This window comes from Pan troglodytes, chromosome 6 (assembly GCF_028858775.2).
Source record: "Pan troglodytes isolate AG18354 chromosome 6, NHGRI_mPanTro3-v2.0_pri, whole genome shotgun sequence".
Taxonomy (NCBI): Eukaryota; Metazoa; Chordata; class Mammalia; order Primates; family Hominidae; genus Pan; species Pan troglodytes.
This window is the reverse complement of record NC_072404.2, coordinates 142,179,886-142,206,538: the sequence shown is the minus strand read 5'-3', so window position 1 is coordinate 142,206,538 and position 26,653 is coordinate 142,179,886. Positions and strand designations below refer to the sequence as shown.

The 26,653-nt window shown below is 35.2% G+C and overlaps 1 protein-coding gene across 7 annotated transcripts in view; it reads left to right on the top strand.

Annotated features, from left to right (window-relative positions):
• The window catches only part of GRM8 (glutamate metabotropic receptor 8), an 810,916-nt gene that overhangs the window by 466,684 nt on the left and 317,579 nt on the right, over positions 1-26,653 (top strand). For all 7 annotated transcript variants that reach the window (XM_054687702.2, XM_063815564.1, XM_063815563.1 and 4 more), the window contains one exon: positions 20,222-20,422. In XM_054687702.2, coding sequence (XP_054543677.1) covers positions 20,222-20,422 — 201 coding nt within the window. The remainder of the gene's footprint in view (positions 1-20,221; positions 20,423-26,653) is intronic.

Genomic DNA, 26,653 nt, shown 5'->3' with positions numbered 1-26,653 from the left:
CATGCCTGTAATTCCAGCACTTCGGGAGGCTGAGGCGGGTGGACCACTTGAGCCCAGAACTTTGAGACCAGCCTGGGCAACATGGTGAAACCCTGTTTCTACTAAAAATACAAAAATTAGCTGAGCATTGTGGTGCACGCCTGTAATTCCAGCTCCTCAGGAGGCTGAGGCAGGAGAATCATTTGAACCTGTGGGGCAGAGGTTGCAGTGAGCCGAGATTGTGCCATTGCACTCCAGCCTGGGCGACAAGAGCGAAACTCTGTCCAAAAAAAAAAAAAGAGAGAGAATGTGTTCTCACATAGAGACCAGTTCTGGAATTAAGCAAATAAAATAGTTGGATTTCATAGTACAACATGCCAGTTGGAAAACAGTTTAGGGATTCAACTCTGAAAAAATTAAGAGAGTCTTTGTTGTTCTCCTTTTCCAGATATATCTATACCTGAGAATATACGACATAACTTATATAGCAAACCTTCTATAGAAAGGAACTTAATGGAAAACGTAAATGGATGGAGTAGCAAAAAGCAACTTGCACTTTCTATTTTACTAGAATGAAATAATTTTTACCAAGTCACCATTATCAGATAATATCCATATATTTTTTGGAGAGCATTTTTCATATTTCTGCAGGCTTGTTATTTGTCACTGGCAAATAAGAAGCTACTTTCTCCTGTTGCTGAGTTTTAGATGTTTCTATTTTAAACCTGTGTTATTTGTCATGCTCTATGGGGTTTTAACATTAAAAAAAAATAAATTAGCGGCTGTGGAACATTAACCTGTACCTATGGATGCTGGTACTGATGAAGGCAACAGTCGCCTAAGAATTGCGGAGTCCCTGTCGTCTGTCAGGGCAGCAAAGATAAAAAGCTTGAAGATACCATAAATTTATAACATGGAAGCTGAGGAGGAGTTTCTTACTGTTTCTTTATGTGTTGCCTTGTTTGCTGGGCCATAATTATAAACTGATTACAGCTACAGGAAAAAAAAATGCCTTTGTTGTTCTTTCCACAGAATAGTAATTACTCTGTATTGTGCTTCATTGTGTGTTTTTTTTTGGTTAGTCTTTTGAACATTATTAGTGTATCTTGGATTTCAGTATGGCTTCTGGCAAGCAGGAAATGCAAAATAAGTGTAATATACATAAGATGTTTATAGTGATTATCTTATTGCATGTTATGTATCATACTGTAGACAAATTAAGTCTATGCTAAGAAAAACCATCTTGCTTTCCTGTCTATAGTCATTTGTGATATGTTTGATATGGTCTTTGCTATTTGCTCTATTTCTCCTTTCTCTTCCTTGATAATATAGAGGTAGCTCAGAAAAAGTCATATCAAAGTTAGAATGCCATATGTTATAAGATTTCAAATACACTCTGAGCAATATGAAAAATCTATTCTCTGTGAAAATAGCTTATCTTTCATTAAGGCTGAATTTACATCAGCTGAAGACAAAACAATGGACCTTTTTTTTTTCTGTCTCTGAGGTTTTTTTTTTTTAACTGACCAGATCTACCTCTAATTACTTTCTCATAGGCACAATCTGCGAACTCAACTCCTAGAGTCTAGGTCTAATTAAACGCTCTCATGGTTTGCTGCTAATTGTATGTTCAACTATAAAGTTATGATAGAGTCCATTTGTAGAGGAAACAGAATTCATTCTTCATGTCATTTAACACAATTGTATTTTATTTTACCATTTCAAAAGATGGGGGAAGAATCACATTCTAGGGCATAGGAGATATTTGAGTGACTCTGAAAAAAAGAAAATATAAAGAAGATGTAGTGTAAGTAGGATGGGAAGTGTTAAAAAGCACATACAATTTTGAGTGAACAAGGCATAAATGTTAAAGATATCTGAAAGGGTTTTTTTTTTTTTTTTTTTTTTTGAGATAGAGTCTTGCTCTGATACCCAGGCTAAAGTGCAGTGGTATACTCTCGGCTCACTGCAACCTTCACTTGCTGGGTTCAAGCAATTCTCCTGTCTCAGCCTCTCGAGTAGCTGGGTTTACAGGTGCCCACCACCAGGCCCAGCTAATTTTTGTATTTTTATTAGAGATGGGGTTTTGACATGTTGGCTAGACTGGTCTCAAAATCCTGACCTCAGGTAATCCTCCCTCCTTGGCCTCCCAAAGTGCTGAGATTACAAGCATGAGCCATTGCACCGGCCAGATTGTTTTAATGATAGAAATCTACATTTTTCAGGTAACTCATCATTTTTGTTGGATTTCATCAAAGATTCACTGAGGAAAATAAAGGAGTTGCATTTTTTAATGTGGTACTTTCAAATAGAAATAATTAGATGGAGATGTTCCCCTTTAGCCATTTGTGATATATTTAATTTTTAGGTGATACTTTTTGTCTAAGAGAATGAAACGGATCACAAACGGAAAGTTTTAGGAATTTCTCTGAATATTAGTGAAATTAACAAAAAATTACATTTCAGTAGAATTTACCCTAGTTAATGAATTTTCATATTGAGGCATGATGATCTACAAATATGTAAGATGATATTGAATATCCAGAAATAGAAATAAAAAAAAGATATCGACCACAGCAAGTCAGGGCAAGAGAAGGTTATGAAGAAGTAAAAAAGAACAGAAACATAACAGCAAATAAATAAATAAAATGGGATGCTATTTGGAAAATGATCAAGGAGAATAGAAAATACTTTGTAAATATAATAGGAATAGAGGAAGTTTGAGAATGTTTTCTCACAGGTTGAGAAAGAATTGATTTAATAATATTTTTCACATGTATTATAATAGAAGATTTGTACTTTTGAAGAAAGACTTTTCATTAATAGAGTAATACATAGCAAGTTGTTTTAAGGGTAAATGAGTTTTCATATTTAATTTCAAATGACTAGTATCAAAAGGAAACTAGGCCTTTGCTACTTTGATAACAAAAGTAACACTATAGGATTTAGTTGGAATTATTATTACTCCCTCTCCTCTTTTTGTTGACTCCCATAAATCTGAGAAAGGGGACTTTGGGATAGTTGAAATAAATGGCCATCTAAATTTGTTGATTCTCACACACATGAAACTTGTTGGTGACATAAATTCCAGAAGTGATAACATGTTGACAAAATGCACTCAAAGTGGTCACACCCGGGCATTATCAGTCATTAATATTTCTGTGTGAAGCAGTTTCTTTTGATGGTATTGGGCACTTGTTGGGCAGAGATGTGGAGAAAGAAGGATGGCTATTTAGAGGAGATAATGATCTAGAACTCCAAAAGCAAGAAGCACTGGAGACTAATTTAGCCTCCCTCATTACTAGGTTAGATGTGTACTACACATGGGTGCAGAAAAGAGCCAGCATTGTGACCCAGAAAAACATTTGCAAAATGAAAACAATATGATGCTGAAAATAACTCTGTGAACTTAACTAAGAGTAAAACATAGTCATACAGTTCAGAAACCCTTTGTCAGATTAATCAGATCTTCTAAATTAGATCGGCACATCCAGCTGATGGACAAAAAGTTCATACATGGTAACTATAATAACTTTTGAGAACTTTTGAATTTGTCTTATCAATTTATAATATTATTGGAGTATAAGAATATAGAGTAGAACAACTAGTTCTTATTAAGGAACATGATGGGTTATAGAATTGTACTAAAAGTAAAGGACAAAGGGATGCCATGAGGTGGCCTGTACAGGTAGGACATAAATCTACTTATAACTTTTTGTAACATGGCAGTGGAAATGACCCCCCACTGCAGGAATGGCTGACATAGAAGGTTGGCATAGAGGACACTCACATTTTTTCAGATGTTACCATGTGCACTGGAAATAAAATGATGAATGAAAATAAACATGATCCCTGCCCTTGTGAGCCATTAACAAAATTGTCTAAAAATTAGATAGGAAAGCAAGATGAATTTAGAAACAACAAATAACAGAATATCTTTAAAGGCTTCTATTTTTTCCTTGTTTATTTTGTAAACAGTAATTGGTTCATTAAAAAGTTTGTTAATTTGGTGAGTAGGTGAAACTAGAAAAGAGCTACTCAGGTAAATAGGTATTTTAAAGTCAAATGTAAAAATTTTGAATCTTAAGTGACTTGTGTCCTGTGAAAAGGGGCACAAGAAAACTGTAGAAATTGTAGTTTTAATTTGATTGATTCCTTACAACACTTTGAAGTAGGAGGTCATTATTCTCTCTTTCACCACAGATGGAGACAGTGAAAGCAAAAGAGGTTGTTATTTGCCATAGATAACAGAGTTATAAGAGGAGGGATTTCTCTTATAAATTTTATGGTTTTCCTGGTGCTCCAGAAAACCTCAAAAGACTGGTAAAATTAAAAGTCAAAATGTGGTGGAGTATGTTTAGTGTCCTTGGGTTTAGACACAAGGAGATCATAGTTATATATCATATAAGATTGTGTCCAGCTAAAAGTAACAGAGAGTGGAAATAACATTTGTTTAAATGAGATAAAACCTCATTTTTGTGTCTGGTAAAATCTAGAGGAGGTGGTGCAGGAAGGGTGCAGCGGCACTGCTTTACCCAGGCTGTAGTGACCTAGGCTCCTTCTAGTTTATTACTCTGCTATCTCCACGTTGTGGCTCTAATTCCTCCTGGTTCCAGGTGACAGGTAGAGCTCCAGTGATTTCATCTGCCATTTAGGTGGCAGGATGGAGAACAGGATGAAAAAGGATAAAGAAGCGAAAGACCCGGGTCTTTTAAGAAAAGTTCCAAAAAATTACCATACTGTACATTTGCCTACATCCTATTGGCAGCAGCTAAATTTGGCTGCAAAGGAGGCTGGAAACATAAAGTCTTTATTCTGACCAAGTCATGCCTTCCTAAAAATCATGGGTTCTAATACCATGTAAGAAGTGGTGAATTGGTATGAGGTACAACTAATGGTCTCTGCCTAGGTAGCATTGGTGTGTGATTGGGATAGAAGTCAAATTGCAGCAGCCAAGATGTGCATTGCAATAAGGAAGTAGAAGCATAAAGGCTCTTCTAAAGAGCTTGACTGAAAGAGGGTGTTTTACCAGATTACTCCAATACCCGAGTCTGTCTTGTTCCTAAAAGTATTGGAAGACTATTAGAAAACTCACATATTAAAAAATGACATGTTAAGCCAGGCACAGTGGCATTCACCTATAGTCTTAGTTACTTGAGAGGCTGAGGCAAGAGGATTGCTTCAGCCCAGGAGTCCATGGCTGTGGTGTGCTGTGATCATGCCTGTGAGTAGCTACTACACTCCAGCCTGGAAAAGTCACCTCATAGAAGCTGAATGCAAGCTTGTGATAAAAAGTCAAAGGCCAAATGGTTACTATGTGCTTACAGTACTAGTGTTAGTTGAAACTGGTCTTTCCTAGGATCTGGTAACACGTTTATATCTTCATCTAAATTCATTACACTGTACGTGGGCATGTTCTTTATTGTTTAGACCTGAGTTGTAATAAAAAGAGTTAGATCACTTTGAATAGACAGGCAGAGTTGGGATTCTTGGCTTATCACTTACTAAATCTATAATAATGGGCAAGTTATTTAACCTGAGCTTCAGTTTTCCTAAAAAACGGTAATAATAATACTTGCCTCATAGAGTGATTACAAGCATTATGTAACAATCTGTCCAACTTGTCTAGCATGGTGGTAGGCTCATAATAGGTCCCAATAAATGGTTAGGTCTTCCCCTTTCAGCTTCTGTGAAGAAGGCTATTTAGGAACGTGTGTACATTTGCGCCATTATGTCTAAATGTTCTCTTTATCATACCTGTTTTCTCTCCAAGTCCTTGGTGCCAGTACCATAATTTGGGGAGCAAAAATAAATCACTGAGAAAAGCAGATTTGTTAGAAATAAGTTTAAAGTGCATCTCAGGCTATGATTTTCACATTGGTTCTAAATTTATCAAATTTCTATTTATAATTTTTCTCACAAAATATGTTTTGATATTCAAAGCATGCAACGAAAGTTTAAAGATGAAAATATTTTTAATTCTTTTTTTGCATGTGCATGCATTGAAAGTTTAAAGATGAAACTGTTTTCAATTTTTTTTTGTTTTTGTACACAAGGGTAATAATGAGAGATTTAATAGGTCATGCATTATCTCTCAAGGTGAAACCAGGGTTTTTTCCTTAGTGATTCAGTTCTTACTGGGCCAAAATTCCACTTCAGTTTTGGAATGTTTTCCAGGTCCTGATGCAGCCCACTAAAGCTCACACAAACCATGTGCTATAATTAGCTTATATGTAATGTTGAAGGACATCACATTTTATATTAGATTATTTTCTTTTAAAGAAAAGATGTGTTAAATTCACTCCCTTCTTATTGTAAGGTAGGTTTGTAGTCAAAAGCCACAGTTTTTGATCTGAGGCTATAGATGAGGTCTGCCTAATGAACACTGATGTTTTATTGATTGTATAGGAAGTGTTGAAATATAGCCACAGGTTCCTGATTTATGAGGGGTATGAAATGAGCCGTCACGTGAGCACTTACCTCATCTTGGATCCGTTGTACCAACATTGTCTAATATAGTTAGTCTCAGATGATCTATTTCCTCTATTATGGAAATTATCCTGCCAGTCCATGTGAAGAGAAACAAAAAGCAGACACCCCATACCAACTCTACCTTTTATGTATATTTATTTGAACATTTGCAGTGTTCAATTTGTTACTATTTGCAATGAACTTGATTTCTACATGTTTTCTTTATTTTGGAAATACACTGTTTGTGACCAACCACATTGATTTTATTATCACTAATAGGCCATGGCCTATATGAAGCTTAGAAAAAAGCAGGTAGGGCTAGGTGCAGTGGCTCACTAAATATATGCCTTCAGAAATAGAAGGTATAGATTTAGTTTGTTTGACAATGTTTTCCTTACTGTACTTTACTGTATCTCATAATAGTTTCCTAGAGTGGCTCTTCACAGAATATTAAAGCAAAAAGATTTATGGAGAGCTAATTGGGATTATCTTACTTATACATCCTTCTTGAGAAAGAAATTCAGGTTAAGTTGGTTTAACAACATTGATATTAACCTAAGATGTATTTGGGTACCAGATTAGCCCCAGCAGGAGCTCAGAGAAGTTACATCCGGCCCCAGTCTTCCGTAGGGATTTTAGATCATTGGGGGAGAAAATAATACCTAGAAACAAGCCGTAAATAAAAATGATGACTGAAAGATGAATCCTGCTTATTCATTAAACACAGTCTGCAGCCTCTGTGTTTACTGATTCCTAGTGAGGACTTGGAGCGAGTATACAGTTTGCATCCCTGAAGATGTCTGATAGAAGCAGAGGCTGATTGAATTAATTGGAAGGCAGCAAGGGAGGTCATCTTGTCTGGTCCCTGTCCCTATGAAGAATGGCACAGAAACTCTCCCAGACAGATTGCGACCTGCTTTAATCAGCCACTGGCACTATACCTATGCCTGTGCTGTGACCCCTAAAATTGGGAAGAAAAGTGAAAGACCTAGTCAGTCATCCAGAGGATTGACTGCATTGTACAGAGGCAAGAATTGTTTTCATTTTTCATTTGGGTGGTCCAATACTACACACAGACACCCTAAAATTTTCACTTAAAGGATATGCATCATAAACTTCAGGCACTTATGGGCCTTTATTTACAAATTTAAGTTTCTGTTATAAAATTGTTTGTGTTTAGATTTTTTTGGTTTTCAAAACCAAAAGCTGTGGTTCTTTGTTGTTGGTTTTCACTGATACAGTTTCCCTTTGGAGTAAGAGAGAACCTGCCCATTACTCATACTTTCTTGTTATTCATTTATTTTCATACTTCATTATTCTTTCAATGCTTTTAATTCCTCATGGGCAAACTCATTCAGTGATTTCCTTAAGTTTTAGTTATCCTCAATAGAACTTAATTACAATGGGAGAGAAAATGAAGCTGAAAAGAGACATGATATAAAACAAGAGTCATGGAATTAAGTGATTAGGGTTCTATTCCTGGCTGTGCCTCTTCACAGGTTATCAGACCTGGAAAAAAATCACTCAGTTCCTCTGTCTCAGTTTCACCTTTGTGAAATACTAGAATTGGACTAGGTTAATGAGTTTCAAATTTTTTTTACTTCACTCCAGATTAATAATATATTGTTTATGGCAACACAGTATACAAACCCACCTCTCAACTGAAATAAAGACTAAAGAAACAATACTTCCTGTTACTATTTGCAATGAACTTGATTTCTACATGTTTTCTTTATTTTGGAAATACGCTGTGTGTGACCAACTACATTGATTTTATTATCACTAATAGGTCATGATAGCTTAGAAAAAAGCAGATACAACTGGGTGCAGTGGCTCATGCCTATAATTCCAACACTGAGAGGCCAAGATGGGAAGATTGCTTGAGGCCAGGAGTTTAAGACCAGCCTGGGAAACATGAGGAGACCCTATCTCTACAAAAAATTTAAAAATTAGCTGGTCGTGGTGGCTCATGCCCGTGGTCCATTCTACTGGGGAGGCTGAAATGGGATGATGTCCTGAGCCCAGGAGGTCAAGGCTACAGTGAGCCTTGATCACACCACTGCACTCCAGTCTGGGTGACAGAATGAGACCCTGTCTCAAAATAAACAAATAAATAATAAAATTTTTTAGAAAAGCCAGATAGGATGAGATTATTTTAACATAAGCATTTCTATTAATTACAAGTTTAAGGTGTCATAACATGTGTTCCCGTGATAATAATACTTCATTGTTGACAAAATCTTAAAAAGAGAATGGAAAGGGGAAATGTTTAGTTTTCTATGTTTATATTTAAAGCAGGTCATCACATTGACTATTCAGCTTTTTGTTTAAAAGGGAATACCTGAGAGAGTACTATTAGTAACTTGCAAATAGAATGATTGAAGTCAGTGTTGAATGATGACACATTCTTGAAAACAATTCCGATGCCGTCTCTTTCTCTGTTCCTGGGTTGGAATTTATAACCTAGGGAGATTGTAAGTAATAAAAATAATGATAACGCAGTGTTGGAACCTTGAACTTGGACATATCCTACAAAAAAGGCGGGTTACATTCTCAGAGTGGCAAGTGAGTATACAATTTTTAGGAGGTGCAGGCTAGTGGGATTCCCCTGACCTGTCATAACAGGAACAAACTCACTATGTTGACCATGCATTAGGTAAATGTGCAATTATCTGGCTGGCAGGACATGATATTTCTGGCCTAGACACTGTTGCCCATCTAATTGAGCACCACTGGCATCTGTCCAGATACTTAAGCTGAGAACCTAGAAGTCACCCTTGGGTACCACTCTTTGCTATATCCAAATCCTGTTGTTTTTAATCCTCTGTTTTGTCTCTAGTGCAATCACATTTCTTCACTTTCATCACCACCTTAGCCCATGACACCGTATGCTCCTTTCTGAACTGTAAAATCACCTCCCAATCTGCCTACTCCATTTACTCTTTCCTCCTTCCTATCTGTTCTCTTGACTCAGTGCTCTTTTAGAACTGGAAATCTGGTTATGTTACCTTTTGATGGCTTCCCTCTGCTTTTACAGAAAGAAGACAGATAGACTCCAGGTCATTTGCATTGTCCCATAATCTGGCCCTGCCCCCGTCAGGCCTCACCTGTGCCTCCCTCCTTCTTCCCCTGCTGCAGCCTCACTGGCTGAGCCTCACTCCTTGTACTCTTCTGCTGCCCCCATCAATGGGCTTTTGCCACTGCTGTCATCCTGTGCTCCCCTCTACTTCCCTTGCCCACCTAATTCACTCCCATTTATCTTTCAGATCGTAGTCCCAGTGTCACTCTGTGACAGCAAGGAGTAGGTCAGTTTTTGTTTACCATTGTATCCTCCTCACTGCTTAGTATATCACACAAGCTCAGTGAATTATAATAATAAAGATAATAATAATATCATCTTATGTAGTGCCTATTCTTTTCAACACTCTTCTGACTGCCTAATATATATACTAACTCATTTAATTGTCTAATATATACACTAACTCATTTACTTATGACAACAACCCTATGGGGGAGATATTATTGTTATCCCCATTTTACAGATAAGGTGCATAGGAGGTTAAAGGGCTTACTCAAAGCTCATAACTAGTAAATGGTGGTATTGAGATTTGAACCTAGGCAGATTGGAAGCAGGGTGGTTGGTCTCAATCACAGAACTAAATTACCTTTCTCATGCTTAGTAATTGAATATATGAATATATACTGAGTTTAACTTTCTGTTGTAATCTCTTTCATTTGTATAATTGAAAAAGTGTTGTATGTTATAGAAGGTTAAGTATTTTATAGCCTCACATATCCAGTAGTGATGCTCATTTATTTGCTACATAAGGTGCCAGATGCCTTACATTATCTCATTTAATCCTCACAGCAGCCATGCAACATAGGTCATAAATTCCTATTTTATGAGTGAAGAATTCAGAGACTCGGAGGCAGAGCCTAAAATCTTAATCTGGTCTCAAAACCCACGCTATTTTATATTTTTCCGTGTTGTGTAGAAGAGATAGGACTTAATCTGGGCTTGCAAGGATGTGTAGAATTTAAATGAGAGAAAAACGTTGAGTATTAAAAATAAATAGAAATTTATAAATTATACCAGTTAATGAAAATAAATCATTTTATAAAGCTACAAAACATAAAATATTGAAGAATTAACTTAAAAATAAATGTGCGAGTGACATATCTTTATTAAGGATTCCTAAAGAAGATTTGAATAAACAGACTCTATGTTAGCAAATGGAGGCTTAGTATTGTAGCTATGTTATGTCTTTCATAATTAATTTTAAAAATTGATATGACTAATAAAAGTTCTAACTTTTTGAACTGGTTTAATTAGTTATAAAGACTATTAGACTAATCAGAAATTTTTTAAAAGAGTATGATAGAGTACACCATGAACCAATGGTATAACATAAACACATAATAATCATAAAAATGTAGCATTGGCATATTAAGAGAAAAATGGCCTAGAGCAGAAAATCCAGAGAGGTGTTCAAGAATATATAAAAATTTGATATGTTAAAAATAATGTTATATAAATTATTTGGGAAATGAATATACATGTAATAAATAACACTGGGAGAATTGGTTCACAATTTGGAAAATGAAAAACTTATAATCCTTATCTTAACCCAAATATCACATTGAATATAACAAAAGAATTAATTGCAAAAATATTAATCTGTTGAATGATTAAATATTAGATAAGAATCTTAAAGATTAAGGACAAGATAAAAAACCATGCTTTTCTATAATATAGGGGAATTCTCATTATAGATGAAGTGAATATAGCATATTAAAAAGAGTATATCACTTTAATGTTTAAAAATAAAGAGGCAAAGAAAGAAATGTAAGACGCCACACCAATATACAAATGGTCATTAAGCTGGGAGGCTAATAGATTTTTTTTTATTTTCTTCTTTCTACACTTTTATTTTCCATATTTCTAGTATTAATATGTATTACTTTTGTAATTTAAAAAATAGACTATATGTTTAAAAGGTAAATCCTGAGCCAAGTCATAGGGTCTGAAATGACTGTAACATATTGGGGGTGGGGGTAGCATTAGAAGTCCTATCTGCTGAAGTGGGAATTTCCAGGCCCAAATTTGAATTGTATGAGGAGGAGTGTCTTTAATATGCGTTAAAAAAGAGAAACATTAACTATGATATATCAAGTTTTATAAATTATTTTAAATCAAAATTTGTCTCTCATGTGTATGATCTAAGATAATTATGTAGAAAAATGCAAATAGTTGAATTTAATCAAACAGGCTTTTCTTTGTTCAGGGACTTAGGGATATAGCTATGAAATAATTTGCTTTTCTGAAAGTCTTTCTTTTAAACTGGTTGTTTTGCCTGAAGATACACTCTTAATCTTATTTGCCACTTACCTTAGGTTTTTCAGTGTTTTCGAAACTCTAGGGCATTGCATGGAAATTTTTAATACCTGAAGGGGACACCTGGCACCTGCCTGAAGCACTTTCTATTTCCTGTCAGGCACAAAGGAGAGATGTTATTGTGAACTGATCTAGAGCTCTTCAGTGGTTGATTTACAAGTGTCTCCTCATGTGTCCTCAGGCAGCTAAGAGCCTTCAGTTCTTGCTGCCACATTTAAATTACAGAAGAAGATAGAGAGCAGGTGATTTTCAGCAAAGGACCCTTGTCTTCTAATTTTCTCTGCCCTTTGTAAATAGATAAGGTAGTGGCTCAAATTACTTCATTAGTCCAATACATCTGTCTCTACAGGTCCTTGACAGAGCCAGCTGAAGAATCCACAAAGCAGAACCTTGGGTGTGAAATTCTCTTTTGAGTTTGATGTTATATTTTAAGAAAAATCATATAAAGGCATAGACTCAGACACACCACCTTCCAAGACTAAAATACTTTAGTCATTTTTATAAAGATAAATGTATAAGCTTTATTAGCGTTGGTCTTTATCACAAATGTCCAGTCCTTTTGCTTGGGAATTTCAGCCATTTTATGACAACTTTTCCATAAGTGGATGGCTGAAATTCATAAGAAGTTTTTTTTGTTTGTTTAACAGTTCAGAAAAATGCTTAAAATGTTATAGAAACTTTTTTCCTTTTTAAGTGTAGTTCAATATAAGTATTGGCATTTCTGTTAGTATTTGTTAATACTTATTGTCAGTATTTCTGTAAAAGTTTATATTTTATAATATTTTTTGACTCCTACTACACTATTGTCTTTAAAGATTAACACAAGTGCATGAACACATTACATGTAGAGAACCTGCATTTACAGTTAATTTAAGAGACAAGCTAATCATTGGTCTGGTGGGTGTAAGTGAAAGGGGAATTTGGAGAAGCAAAAGATAAACCTGAACTGGAAGAATCAAAGGAAATTTCACAGAGGAGAAGGAATAGCGGTAATGGCAGAGGTTTTGAGTCACGTAGACCTGATTTTAAATTACCGTTTACTGCCATTACTTTGCAATGTTGGGTAAATTATTTGACTTTTTGAATCTCAGTTCTTCTATTTGTACAAGAGGAGTACTAATAATTTAGAATTAAAGGGATACTATTTGTGAAGTACCCTTACCATTTTAATTATTTGTATCCTCCCTCTTCCCATTCACTTCTCTGACCTTATTTTCCATAATTGATTCATTTAGCCAGCGTATCAGAAAAAGAAGAGACCTAAAAAAAACTTCTCTTTTTTGAGGAACCAGATTTGGTCAATGGCTCTAAGTCGAAGAGTAATGGAAATATGGTGACACAGTGAACCAAAACTCTGAATGCGGGAAAAAATTAATCCAGGTTGACATTTGGTATTTTTGTTAGTGCAGAATTTCCAGGTCTCAGCAGTAGCCCAGTTACAGCATACTTCATACTGTTGTGGAGAATTGGGTTTAGTGGTATTTGTTCTGTCACACTTACTTGAAGATTACTTAAATAATCTTCAAGGGATCTTAGAGAGTATAAGGAGGAAGCAGTTAGAAATAAGAGAACATGCCTTAGAATCCAGAATTTCAGAGCTGGAGGGGCCCTGACAGAGCATGTTGTTCAGTTCTCTAATTTTTACCGAGAAGTAACCAAAAGCCAGAGAGATCATGTTTTGCCCAAGGCCACAAAGTTAATTGGTTGTGGTGTTAGAACCAGAATGCAAGTCTGGCTTCTCAGGCCGTTGGTTTTACTGCAACACTGCATAAGGTGCTCTACTCCAACGTAGCTTCTTTGATTATGCCAGTGTTGCAAATAAATGATCAACCACGTTATTGGTATGTGATTACTCTAAACATTTGGGCCTTTTATTCTTTTAATAAATAAACATCTATATAAAGTCTATACTCTGTTACAGGATATAATAAATAGCACAGAACATTAAAAATCAGTCCTTTTAATTGAGGTCTTGATGCCCTTGGGGAGATATCATTAACCAAATCTTCACCTGATTTTTCAAACTGTTCATGGTGCCAATTTTCTACTACCTAGCATCAGAACCCTGAGTTGTTCATTGCCTCCTGACATTTACTGCCATATTTAATCAGATAGTTAGATTCTGTCAATTTGGCATCTAAAACATATTTTCTCTCATTCCTTTGTTTTCATTTCCCTGGGTTATCCTGTTTCCACTTTCTGCATAACCTGCCTCCCAGCTTATCTCTACCTTCAGCCTATGCTTGCTTCAATTGATTTTACACATTATTCTCAGCAATAATTTTAAATATTGATCATAGTTCTCCATTTCAAGTGAACAATATTCAGTATTTAAGCCTAGTATTTAAGATGCTCGATGATCTAATCTAGGCGAAGTTTGGGAAGAAAATCATTAAATATTAACAAATTTGAGGTGACATCTCCCCTGAGGCTTGGAAACATCTAGGCAAGGAATGAAGAGAGTGAACAGCTGAATAAAGGCCTGCATTTGGAGATCTTATGTAATATTCAAGGACCTAAGAGTGGAGCAGAGAGGTGTGTGGTGCAGCAGATGAAGCTGGAGGGATGAGGAACCCCATTACAGAGGTCCCTAAGAGTGGCAATGCCAGCTGAAGGCCCAGGATTAGTGACATGGTTCAGGAAGGTGTCCAAGACCACTCGCCTTCTAAGCTGTCCAGCTGGGACCTGGATCCAGATCTACCTGACTGATCCTCTCTCTCCCCTAGCCAGCTGCTTCTATCAGTCAGTTTGCCTTTCTGTCTCATCTCAGGGTTCATATTTTCATCTGTCTTCAGTATGGGAGGTGCACACTTTCATGTGTGGATCCTAGTGCTCTGGAGATATTCCTGTATAATTGAACATGCTTGTATTTCTACCTTATGTTCCCCCTATTGTATCCTGGAACCCAAATCAGTTTAAATTTAGTAAAAAAAAAAAAAACAAAAACAAAACAAAAAAAAACCTATTTGTCAGCTTGATAGCGCTCACTCTTTAGTGTGCGATGTAGTTCTTGGCATGGTTCTCACGGATTTAAAAGTCACTGCACTATGCAGTAACAACATATCTGTGTCACATTGGGAAAAGCACAATGTAAAGCATGACAGTCTTATTCCTGGTTATCAATAGGCAGAGAAGCTCCTGTGAAATTCAGAATGACTTTTAAATCTGGGCCTAGATGCATAAATGTATTTATTCATAGCAGGTTCACAAATTCCCTTCTTCCTCTTTGCCATTCTCTCCAGAGCAACTCCAAGAAACTGACTTAATTATTTAAAATAGTTGCTCCATAATTCAGAAAAATGCAGGGAGAAACTTTAAAAAATACTTCTTAATCTACAAATTTAGATTGTGGGATTATTTATACTCCAAGCTGAGATGGTTGTAAGAAAAAGGCAACCAATTGGATGTTTGATTTCCCCAGAATTAAGCTACTGGTATGACTTCCATTTGTTTTTTACTTGAATTGACCAACTGCTTATTGGACCATCATTGCATTGATATTAGAAGTTTTATATGCCTAATTTCAGGACAATTAAATTAGTCCTCTGACATTTTAACTTAAAAAACTGAACTTTATCCTGAGAAATGGGAAATTCTTAGAAAGCAATGCTTTGCAACCACAGTGCATCAAAGTCTGAAATTTCTCTTAGGCTCACCTTAGGAACTTACATTGTAACATATACAATGTTTTGCCAACTTAAGCCAATTTGCCTTTTTTACTGAAAAGGAACAAAACCCAAGAATATATACCACAAAGTGTGAAAGACCTTAACTAAAGTACGTGTGATATTTCTTAGACCAGTAAGAATTTATTATTTTCCAGGAACCTGAGATCCAATCACAAGATTTAGATTTCATTAATGAAGATGTAAAACAATCTTCCCATAAAATTTAGGAGGCTGACTTCCTCTCTCACCATGAAAACACTTTGCTATATGTTGTTAATTTTAAGCTATACACTAAAACACATCACAACTTTACAATCGGTGATATTTAAAATGGTTAGCTGACATAAAGCCTTTGACGATATTTAGCACTTTATAGCAATACGTTAACACTAACTTTAGAAACTATAGCATAATGAAATTTTACAGCCAATTAGGTTGATGAGTCACTGTCAGCTTCCTAAACTCCTCTTTTAGATGAATGAGAGAATCAAATATAGGAAGTGAGGAGCAAATTCTAGCTGCTGTAAAATCTTAAGTGTCATCATGAGGTTGAAGTGTTAAGGAACAGAAAAATACATTGTCTAAACAGCCTGAAAAGAAATCAAATGATCCACTTTTAAGTTTAGAAATGGTAATAGTATTCAGTCTTTCAGTTTGTCACCATATGCTTACATTGATTTATGGGGAGATTCTTACAGTGTTCATTGATTCACATGTGGCACCAGTTACTAGGCAGACTTCTGAACTCTTTAAAAGAACAAAAATGTACAAAGTTGAATATGTTTAATCAACAGTCAAAATAATTGGAGTTTATAACTGGAAAAGAAAATGAATAATTTGAATAGTAAAATTTTAAATATGTTTCTTTAATAAGATTATGTGTATTTGATTGTTCATTTAGACCTATTGTATATAAAGTTGAATTTTTAGTTTTATTTTTTGGTAGGGACAGGGTCTCACTCTGCTGCCCAGGCTGGTCTTGAACTCCTGGCATCAAGCAATCCTCCCACCTCAGCCTTTCGAAATGTTGGGATTACAGCTGTGAGCCACCACACCAGGCTGTTTATTTTTTAAGAAATGCTGAGGAAGAGTATATGTATTAAATTGGAGCATGTCGATTATAATTTATCAGGAAATTATTGAATGCTGAGGAGTATCTTTATAAATTGACAGGGAGTTTGCACTGGCATTAAAATATAATGATAATATATAACATAAAATGATAATATATTAAATTGAGGTTGCACTGGCACTAAAATAATAATATATTAAATCAAGAACATTTTAGGATAGAGTAAGTTTGAAACTATAAAACATTTACACATGTCTAGCTGTTACATGAATTCCATGGGTTGTAAAAAATTTCCCAATTCCTTAATGCTCTTGTGGTCATTGCTTCATTTGAAGCCATTTGGCTTAGGCATTTTCTGCCAGTTCTGTGTCCACTCTCCACCCTTCACCACCCTGCAGTAATGGAAACATGGAAGTCCTCTCTTTTCTTTAAAGCCCACAAAATAAAAAATAATTAGATTAAAAACAAATAATATTTACAGAAGAGGTATGTGAGGGGTGTGTGTGTGTGTTTGTATGTGTCTGCAGCAGAGTTGTTTAGAGAGCAGCAATACAAACAACCTGGAACGTTAGATTTCCCTCTGCCATTATTGTACCTTGGGCTCAAGCCTTTCTCTGTGTTGCTGCATCCTCCTTTCCCTCCTCTCTGTATCTTTTTCTTCCTACTGCTTTCTATTTTCTGTTTCCACCCTCTCAGGGGGAACACATTCAATTCCTGATTATTGGGTCATCATTGCATTGATGTTAGAAGTTTTATATGCCTAATTTCAGGACAATTAAATTAGCCCTCTGACATTTTAACTTAGAAAACTGAACTCTATCCTGAGAAATGGGAAATTCTTTCTTATTTGCAGATCTTTCGTGTCTTTCTGGCTTCTACCCTTGTCATCAGCTCCAGGCCTCCCTGTGTGTCTAAGGACATGGTGGAAGCTTTGAAATGCGTAAATATTGGGAATTGTGTTCTTTGACTCTTCATCTAGTGAGAAAAGGGGAAGAATTTGATTAGATTTTCTTCGGGGTGTGCATATCATGAAAGAAATTTTTATTTTCATACTTCAATACCATAAAATTCTCTAAACAATAGATCTATAGTGGTATTTTTGAGGATTGCTGTATGGAAGAGCAGAAATTTCCTAAAGCTGGCCCACAGACTCAGCTGGTTGCACCAGAATCTCTTGGTGAGTTGTTGAAATGACAGATCCCTCATGTCCCAAGTAGGGAGATTCTGACCCAGCAAGTCTGGGGTGGTGCTGAGAAATCTGTACTTAAGGAGAAACCCAAGTGTGGAAACAACTGCCCTGAACCTCACTGTCTTTATTTTCTGTTATCAAGTTCAGCGATGCATAATAAATGAAACACAGGGATATCCATCCAGACCTAGGGACTGATCCTCAAAGTTGTTATTCAGTCTTCTCTCTGAAATTTCCTCGTCACTTGCCTCTTTGTTCATAAGCAACCATCCTGGTTTTCCCGGGACTCTTCAGGTTTTGGTCCTAGGTCCTGAGAAGCCCTTCAGTCCTGGACCAAACAAGAGGGGATAGTTACCAGACTAGAATCTATACGGAAATAACAGCATCTATTTGGTTGCTGTAACCATCCTTCAGTATTTATTTATGAATGATCTACTTTGTGGTTAAAGCCATGGGAGAGAAATTTTAGGCAGAAGTGGAAAGGGTTGTTTTCACAGGAAACTTGATGAATGATTCTGGGAACAAGCAGTGTTGTTCTAAGACTCAGGAGACAAAAGTATAACCTAGGGATAGGGAGAGAACATAGTCCCCATGTCTTGTGGATCTTAGCTTAGATCATGCAGCTAAGGGGTAGATTGAAGGAGACAATATACCTTTTGAGAAGTAATCTTCCCTGTCTCTTTGTGCTCGCAAACTTGCAAAACTTTCAGTAGGATATTTTAGGGAATCCCCTGCAGAGATAGCCTTGTTTTACATATATTGTTTGATATGGAAGCAGCAGACTACGTAGAGATATGGTAGGCCATTGGAAATATGGGACGATAGCAGTTAGATGGCAAGAAAGGTTTAGAAAACTAATTTTCCAAAAAGCTAACTTCCAAAATGAAGTAAAGTGATTATTATAAATTGATCTAATGTTCTGGACTCTGTAGTCAACATTTTATAGTCCAATTTATATTTCTAGACTGTAGAAATTTTAGTAGTTGACAAAATTGACAATTAGCAGATTCTGAGGTCGGGGATGAAGAAACTCAGCCTTGGAGAATGAAAAGTTGAGACATGAGAAAATCGGAAAACCCATGCCAAACAGGGAGGAGCAGAATTCAGCATCATGACAGACCACAGAGACCAGAATACCAACCAAGATCATCTAAAAGCACAGAGTGTCACAAGTGATTAAGACCAGAGGAAAAACAAAAACAATAATTCGATGAATAAAAATAAATAAACTGACCACTATTTTTGTTTAGAAAAAAACTAGTTTTTCAGAGTGTAAATATACAAATATAAACCACGTTAATTCGACTCTCTAAATATGTAGGTTATATGCATTGGTGTTCAGAAAACAAATATTTGTTGAATTTAAATACAATTTATTCAAGGTTAGTAACATCCATGGAAAGTTTAAAATACTTGCTTTTGTCTAAGTGTTACCAGTTGTGTAAGGGTTGGTGAGGGATGTAGAAGTGATAGGAGATCATTTTTTGTTCCCTTAATAAACTCTTGATGTCCCTTTCATAATTTTTTCTTGTATGCCCAACATTCTTGCCATCTACCAAATTTTTCTGGGGATTGAGAGAATATTGGGCTTGCAGTCTGAGACCTACGAATGCTTCCCACACCTGCCCTATGTACCCCATGTACCCCATGTAATTATAATCTCCATGAGTCTTAGTTTCCTCGCTTTCAAAATGATAATGTTGGATCATAGTTGATCTCTCATTTATATTTCATTTAAAATATATTTCTTTTCCATATTAAATTATAAACACCAACCTAAAAGTAATCTCCAGTGCCAATGATCAGCCCTAAATATGCCCAAACACAGGTACATTTATTCTGAATGACATTCATTTTGAGGTATCTACATCTTTTTAATAGAAATTCTAAATAGAAAATTGAGTTCAAAAAGAAAACAAATTGAATGATTATTATAAAGATAACCAGGGTCACTTAAGGGAGTATTGTCATATAAAAGTTACAAAAAGGCTCCCAAATGGAGCACATTCAAAATTAGAACTGATTTGGTAGGTGGTGAAAGACCTTACTTTGGGCCACTAATAAATGATACTCCTGGAGCTGAGACAGATGGCAAGAATGACACACTGCACATTTTACTTAAAAGATCAAGGCACTACCAAAATGTTATGTAATTACTAGAAGGCACAATATAGTAGGACTCAGTAAGGTGGAAATAAAGATAATGAAACAGTACATCTTTTATTTACTTTATATCTTTTTGTTGCTAATGAAATAGTTTTACTCTTTCCAAATAAACTCAATATCCAGTTTAAAAACCTGACTCAGTAAGTATAGAATTAATCAGAAGTGAAATCAAATAGTCGTGTCTCATTAAGTGTTCCTCAAATGATGGAAATCTTAGCTCTAATGCCATCTTTTATTGGAATCTAACATCAACTGATGGTTTTTACTTTTTTATTTTGCAGGGCTGGAGCGAATTGCTCGGGATTCATCTTATGAACAGGAAGGAAAGGTCCAATTTGTAATTGATGCTGTATATTCCATGGCTTACGCCCTGCACAATATGCACAAAGATCTCTGCCCTGGATACATTGGCCTTTGTCCACGAATGAGTACCATTGATGGGAAAGAGCTACTTGGTTATATTCGGGCTGTAAATTTTAATGGTAAGTTACAACGTGTGTGTGTCTAAATACATTAAAAGCGACAGGGTGTGTTTTTCCTCCTATATATAGAAGATACCCAGGCAGAGTGGAAAACACAGGATTAGAAGCAGTTCTCTTCTTTGATTAGAAGTGTGAGTTTTTCCACCTGCTTTTGAATCTCAAACATATTTTTATGCTACCATTAATCTATGCGTGAAGGAGGCAAAAGTTTAAAATAAGCCTCTGTCAATCAAAATGTTTTACTTAAATATCACTATTGAAGAGATCACTTAGAAGGCTTATTTGAAACCATTGACATTAGATTTCTTTGAAAATGTTTTGTTCATGTCGTTATTAGAGAAGAGATTGTAGACATTTTGTTTTGAAACTGATTTTAAGCTTTTGAAACAGTAGGTTGACTTGAAGAAAATGGATGACTTGGAGTTGCTGTATATTTATACTCAATGAGTGTTAAGTTTCTGTGTTTTCTGTTTCCTTATGTTTTTCTCAATGACTCAGTCCTTCGGAAGCAAAGGGATGCACACAATGTAGGCAGGATTTTTATACTGTAAAGGCAGAAATGTTGTTTCTGTGACTGCCACGAGAAACTGATACAGAATATACTGGATTCACAGTATTTGATTGAAAATAGCCCAACTGCCTGTCTGAAGTGATGGAATTATTGAATGCTGCTGTTCTTTCATGAGAGTTGCAATGGTTGTTGCCCATGACTTTGATCATTATTTTCAAATGAAATGATAGAATGCTCTGAGCTGTCTAATACTTTTGGTTTGGCTTTAATCCATACAATGGACATGCCTTGAGACACGCACAGCACTGCACCGTCTATCATAACACACTCCAGTGACCTCAGCTGCCAGCGTTTCTCAGAAAAGCACAAGATCATCTTCAATTTAGAATTCAAGTGGAAACTTCTTCTTTATTGATTTATTTTTTTTTTGCATTTTTCCTTTAAAGGCAACCTAAGACAGAATTTGGTTTAAATTCAACACACATCGTCTGTGGCAGAATATTTGTGAAACATTACATAACATTAATCTTTTTGTTGGGAATATGAACACTAACAGGAGTTTGAAAATAATTTTTATGCAATTATGAAATTGATCAAAAGAGGAATGTTGCAATACAAGGTTGTTTACCATAACTTGAGGTTGGGGAACACTTCCTTTATCTATTATTGCTAGTTAAGAGGTGGGAAGAATAACACAGATGAGTGAAGTTTCCATAGAACTGAAGCTCACCTCCAGAAGACAGGGAAGTCTTTTAAAGAAGCACTAAAGAAAGCATTTTAAAGGCAAATTACTAATTTGTCTTTCATCTTAACCATAGATCAAAATCTAACCCTTCCTTGATGACTTCAATTATTATACCATCCTGTAATATAATGATACTATTAAAGACTGTTAAAGAATATCTTAATGTAATGGCTATTAAAAGGATTTGCCTCTAGACCCCAATAATCTTTGAGTTCTGTCCACTTTTTATAATGTTTTTTCTTTTTTTTTTTTACATTATCAAAGTGTTGCTGCTGCTGTTGCTGTGCTTGTTTTTAGGACAGGTGCTGATGATACTTTACTGGGGAAAATAGACAAAACATTCATGGCACTTCGAGTTTCCTGGAGAACTTAGGTATTAATCAAATAAGCACACAAAAATATAATTATGTAATCTGCAATGAGTGCTGAAAAGGGAGATATTCTGGATTTAGAGTTTATAATAGTGGACGTTTCCCTAATATAGGGATTTAGGAACAGATGAAATCTGAAGGGAGTAGGTGTCTGAGATAAGGGTAGGGCAATAGGCCGGGCCATGTATACCATGTGAGGTCTTATAGGCCATTATTAAGGTTTGTTCTTCATCTCGAAAGCAACAAGAACCTATTGGAGCATAATAGAACTGTGTCTGATATAAGGCTACATGTATCTCAGATGAGGGTTATGGAAAATAAATAAATCTTAGTATATGAACTTAAAAGACAATCTCTTTGAGCTCTTTGGAGATTGATTTTGCTGGGCTTGAGTCTTGGTTGTGTTCCAGTAGCTGATAATACAGGATAAGAGAGAGACCTGAAGATAAGCAAATGATCATAGAATACATAATTCTGTTGATTTTCAGTAATTTCCAGGATATTCATCACATTTTAATTTTATTATTGACTTATGTATTCATGTTCATTCTGTTTATGATAAAAATGACACGCAAAGCTGTTCAAATAAAAGTACACCATCAAAACTACTAAAGGAGGAAGAAACAAATATGGTAAGCAGAATAAAGGATGAAATCATTAACTTTTGAGCTTCTTAAGCAGTCAAAGCATAAAGGGACCGACAATGTGATTTATAATTTTCATTACATGATAGAAGCAAGCTTACCTATTTTTCAAGAGAGAACACATTTTCTTGGAAATTATTTCCAAAAGAAAGGTGTCATATGCGACTTTGACAGCCAAATGAGCAATGTTATTTAACAAAATTTTACAGCAAAAGCAGAAGTCTTCTCTGGCTGTTTTGCATTTGTACCCACAATCAAAGTTAAGAAATGATGTAACTCTTATAACACTGAAAGTATATTTCATTAAAGATGTTTCCAAGGAGGAGGAAGATAATCATCCTTGATTTAGATGTATAACTCTTTTGAGCCCTGATGATACGGGGATGTACCATACTCTGAAGAATAAATGAAGAACATCTCCCTTATACTCTAGTTTTAAGACTCTGTCTTCAAAAATATCCTATTCAGAAATCTAACATTTCATTCTGTTAAAAAAACAAGAACTGTTAAGGGATTGGCATAGCCCTGGCTGGTCCACTTCCTTCGTCCTGCTTACTGGTCTCGGAAGTACCTTGAAGAGTCCCAGTGGCTCTATGAAGCACACATACAATCTGCAGACTTACACACATATCATTGCTCTTCACAGGGATTTAATAGCAGCTGGAAGTAGACTTTTGGAGCTTGTGTTAGCTGTTAGGAACCTAGAAAACAGCTATGTTATGTTGTTAATTGGAAACCAGTTGAGTTGGTTATGTTGGTGATAGCCAGTGTTCTCACCTGGTGGGACAGCTGACCCACCTCCCTAACACCAAAAGTGCAAGGAGGCCATTGGCCAAAACAAGGTTTTCTCAGGACCAATTTTTAATTTTCTGAAGAACCCAGATGTGCTTAACTAGAACCAGAGCTGCTTATTATACACGACAACAAAAAATATTATATATTAGAAGGTTTTTAGCCTAGCTATTGCCAGTTGTCAAAGAATGAGCTTTATAAGGCAACTGCCAAGTTTGTACAGTGTGGCCTTCTAGATTGTCTGCCAGGATCAGTGAGCTACAAAAGGTACTCTCAAGGAATTTAAAAAATTGACCCATTAGATGGAATTACTTAGTAATGCCCATTTAAAATTGAATAGTGGCTATCCCAATGTTTAATTTTTATATAGATAAAATTGTTGTTAAATTAGTTCTTTTTGACATAATTAGATATCAGGATACATTTCTTTGTATGCTCCTTTTTAGTTTGAGATAGTAAAACCATGTTATCAGTGTGGAGGAAGATTCTGCTTCCAGTTTATAGGAGCAGAAGGTGAAGTAGCCAGAGCACTGGAAGCTCATCAGACAGTTGGTACAAAAATAAAGAGAACTGTTTGTTTCTTAAAATTTAATCTTTCTCACATTGTAACCAGGTATGTGGTATGCTTACTTAAGCAATGGTTTAAAGATATGTGAAAGATTGTGCTTCTTCCAGTGTATCATTTAATTGACAAAGCAAAGAATATGTTAGAATTTAGAGTGATAAATGACTAGTATTTCAGGCCAGAATTATTTCATTAAAAAATAACTAACTAAAGCTGGAATATTCAGTCAAACTGCTGAACTGTAGAGTACTAATTGGCATCAAAGACATAAGCTACAATGATGGTTTAATTGAATGTAATCACTGAAACTGATATTTTTAAATCACTGAAAAAAAGGTACCTGAACCATCTTTTGCATCTGTATTTTAAGCACATTATGAATCATAGTGTATCCAGAATTACTCATGTTTTCCTTACAAGTTTTCTTAACATCTTCTATCTACTTGGGAAGCCAGAAGGAAACAAAGACTTTCCTTTTAGGGTTACTTTTATTGCTGCTATCTGAACAAAATGTTATTTCTATAATTTTTAAACCCTAAGATTTATCAACAAATATAGAGAAAAGGAGGTTAGATATTTTAGGAACTTGTCAATTCCTTACTCCAGACTGATCTATAGGCAATAAAATATTAATTCTGTACATCTTGTATAGAATCAAAGATTTTTCTGTTGCTATGAGAACCTTATTTATCATAAAGAAAGTGTTGGATAGAATTTCAGAGCTATCTCCCTACTCCCTTGCCCTATAGCTGAGCTCATATCAGGGCAGATCAAGCACAGTGGCATATTAATCCGAATTGTTTGATTGTATGTAACCAACCAACTTGAGAAACCAACTAAAACTTGCTTAATTAAGCTGAAATGAAGAATTTGTGAATGTGCATCAGGAAACCCCATAGGAGGAATAGAAACGAGTCTAAAGAAAGAACCTATAAGAAAAAAAGCATCTCTGTCTTTCTGTCTGTCTGCTTTATCTGTTTCTCTTTATATTGGTTTTCTCTTCTTCTAGGTTCACAGGGTAGCAGAGGATCTCCATTTCCAGGGTTTAGCTATTCTTTAAGACACTTGTTAAAACTAACTTTTTTTTTTTAAGTCTCAATGTCAACTTCTTGGAAGCTTGAATCTCATTAGCCAAACTTAGGTTGTATGTCAGATCTGTTCCAGATTATCAGTGTACAGGAGGAAGTAGTACAAACTTGGTTGTCACAGACCACTCCCTATAGAAAAAGGTGACATTTAGAAAGTTTCTATAAGTGCCTTATGGGGAAAGCTTAAGCAGGGAGGTGGAAACCTGAGAGAGGGGTGATGTCTAGGTATCTGAATCTCATTGCTTCTTTAGGTAGATGAGTTTGTGTTAGCCTGAGGGAGACAGGAATCAGGAAGGATCTGTGATAATTGGAGAGAAGAGTCAACTTCAGAATTTTGTAATGCAAACCCTTGTATTGGGGTTGAATTATCTGACACCAAGAGGAAGGAAGCAGCTTCCCTAAACTCAGCAGTGAGTTGTGATCTCAATATTTCAGTGCTCAATATTCCAAGAATAATATGGAAATGTTTGTTAGATTGTAGAGACCAGTACATAGATAGAAGTTATCAGCATCTTCTTTCCTTTAGAAACCTTATTGATTTCAAAGAGTTAATGCAAAATTTCCAAATATACAATTTGAGAGTCTCTGAACACTATAGTCTGATTTTGAAGGAAATTTGTTAGCATAAAATACCTTTAAGCTATCTGAAAGGAATAATTATAGTTTAACATTAGAAAATATACTACAATCATGCTAATAGGTCAAATAAGACAATAATAAACATTTCATAAGATTGTGTAAAGTCATATGATAAAAATATTAGCCTAATTTATGTTACAAATACAAAACAAAAAACTAGAAATCGAACAAATATTTAACATGATAAAGCACATCTTTCTCAGTCTATAACATTTTATATTTATAGTTACTCTTATCAAGAGATGGATCAAACCTATTGCCACTATTATTAATATTCTATCAGTTTTAACCAGTGTGATAAACATGAAACAAAAATGACAAAGATTATTACTATAAGGGAAAAATTACTTCATGATGATTTTCAAATTATTTGATCTCGACAATAATTATATTAGAAAGATAAAATGTAACATTAATATTAGAACATTAAGACTTTTCTACATAGTATTAAGAAGTCATTGTTAATACATGGGAACTGGAACACTTTTTTTCTTTGGCAAAAATTATTTAAAATATTTTGGAATAAATTGAACCTGTTTGAAGACAACTTTACTGAGAGACATACAACATATTTGAAAAAACGGAGAGACATTTCTTGTTTATGGACAGAAGAGCTAAGTATAGGAAAAACATTAATTCTTTCTGAATAAATCTGTATTCAGGCATGTTATAATTCCAGTAGAAATAACTAGGCAGTATTTTCTGGAATTTTAATAGTATTTTAAATTTTAATTATGAGAGTAAATGAGCAAAAATAACTAGAGTGATTTTAAGGAAAAATATTCCTACCAAACATTTAACACTTAAGCATAATGTTAAACTACAATAATCAATCCAGTATGAAACTAATACCAGAATAGACATGTGATAAACTAC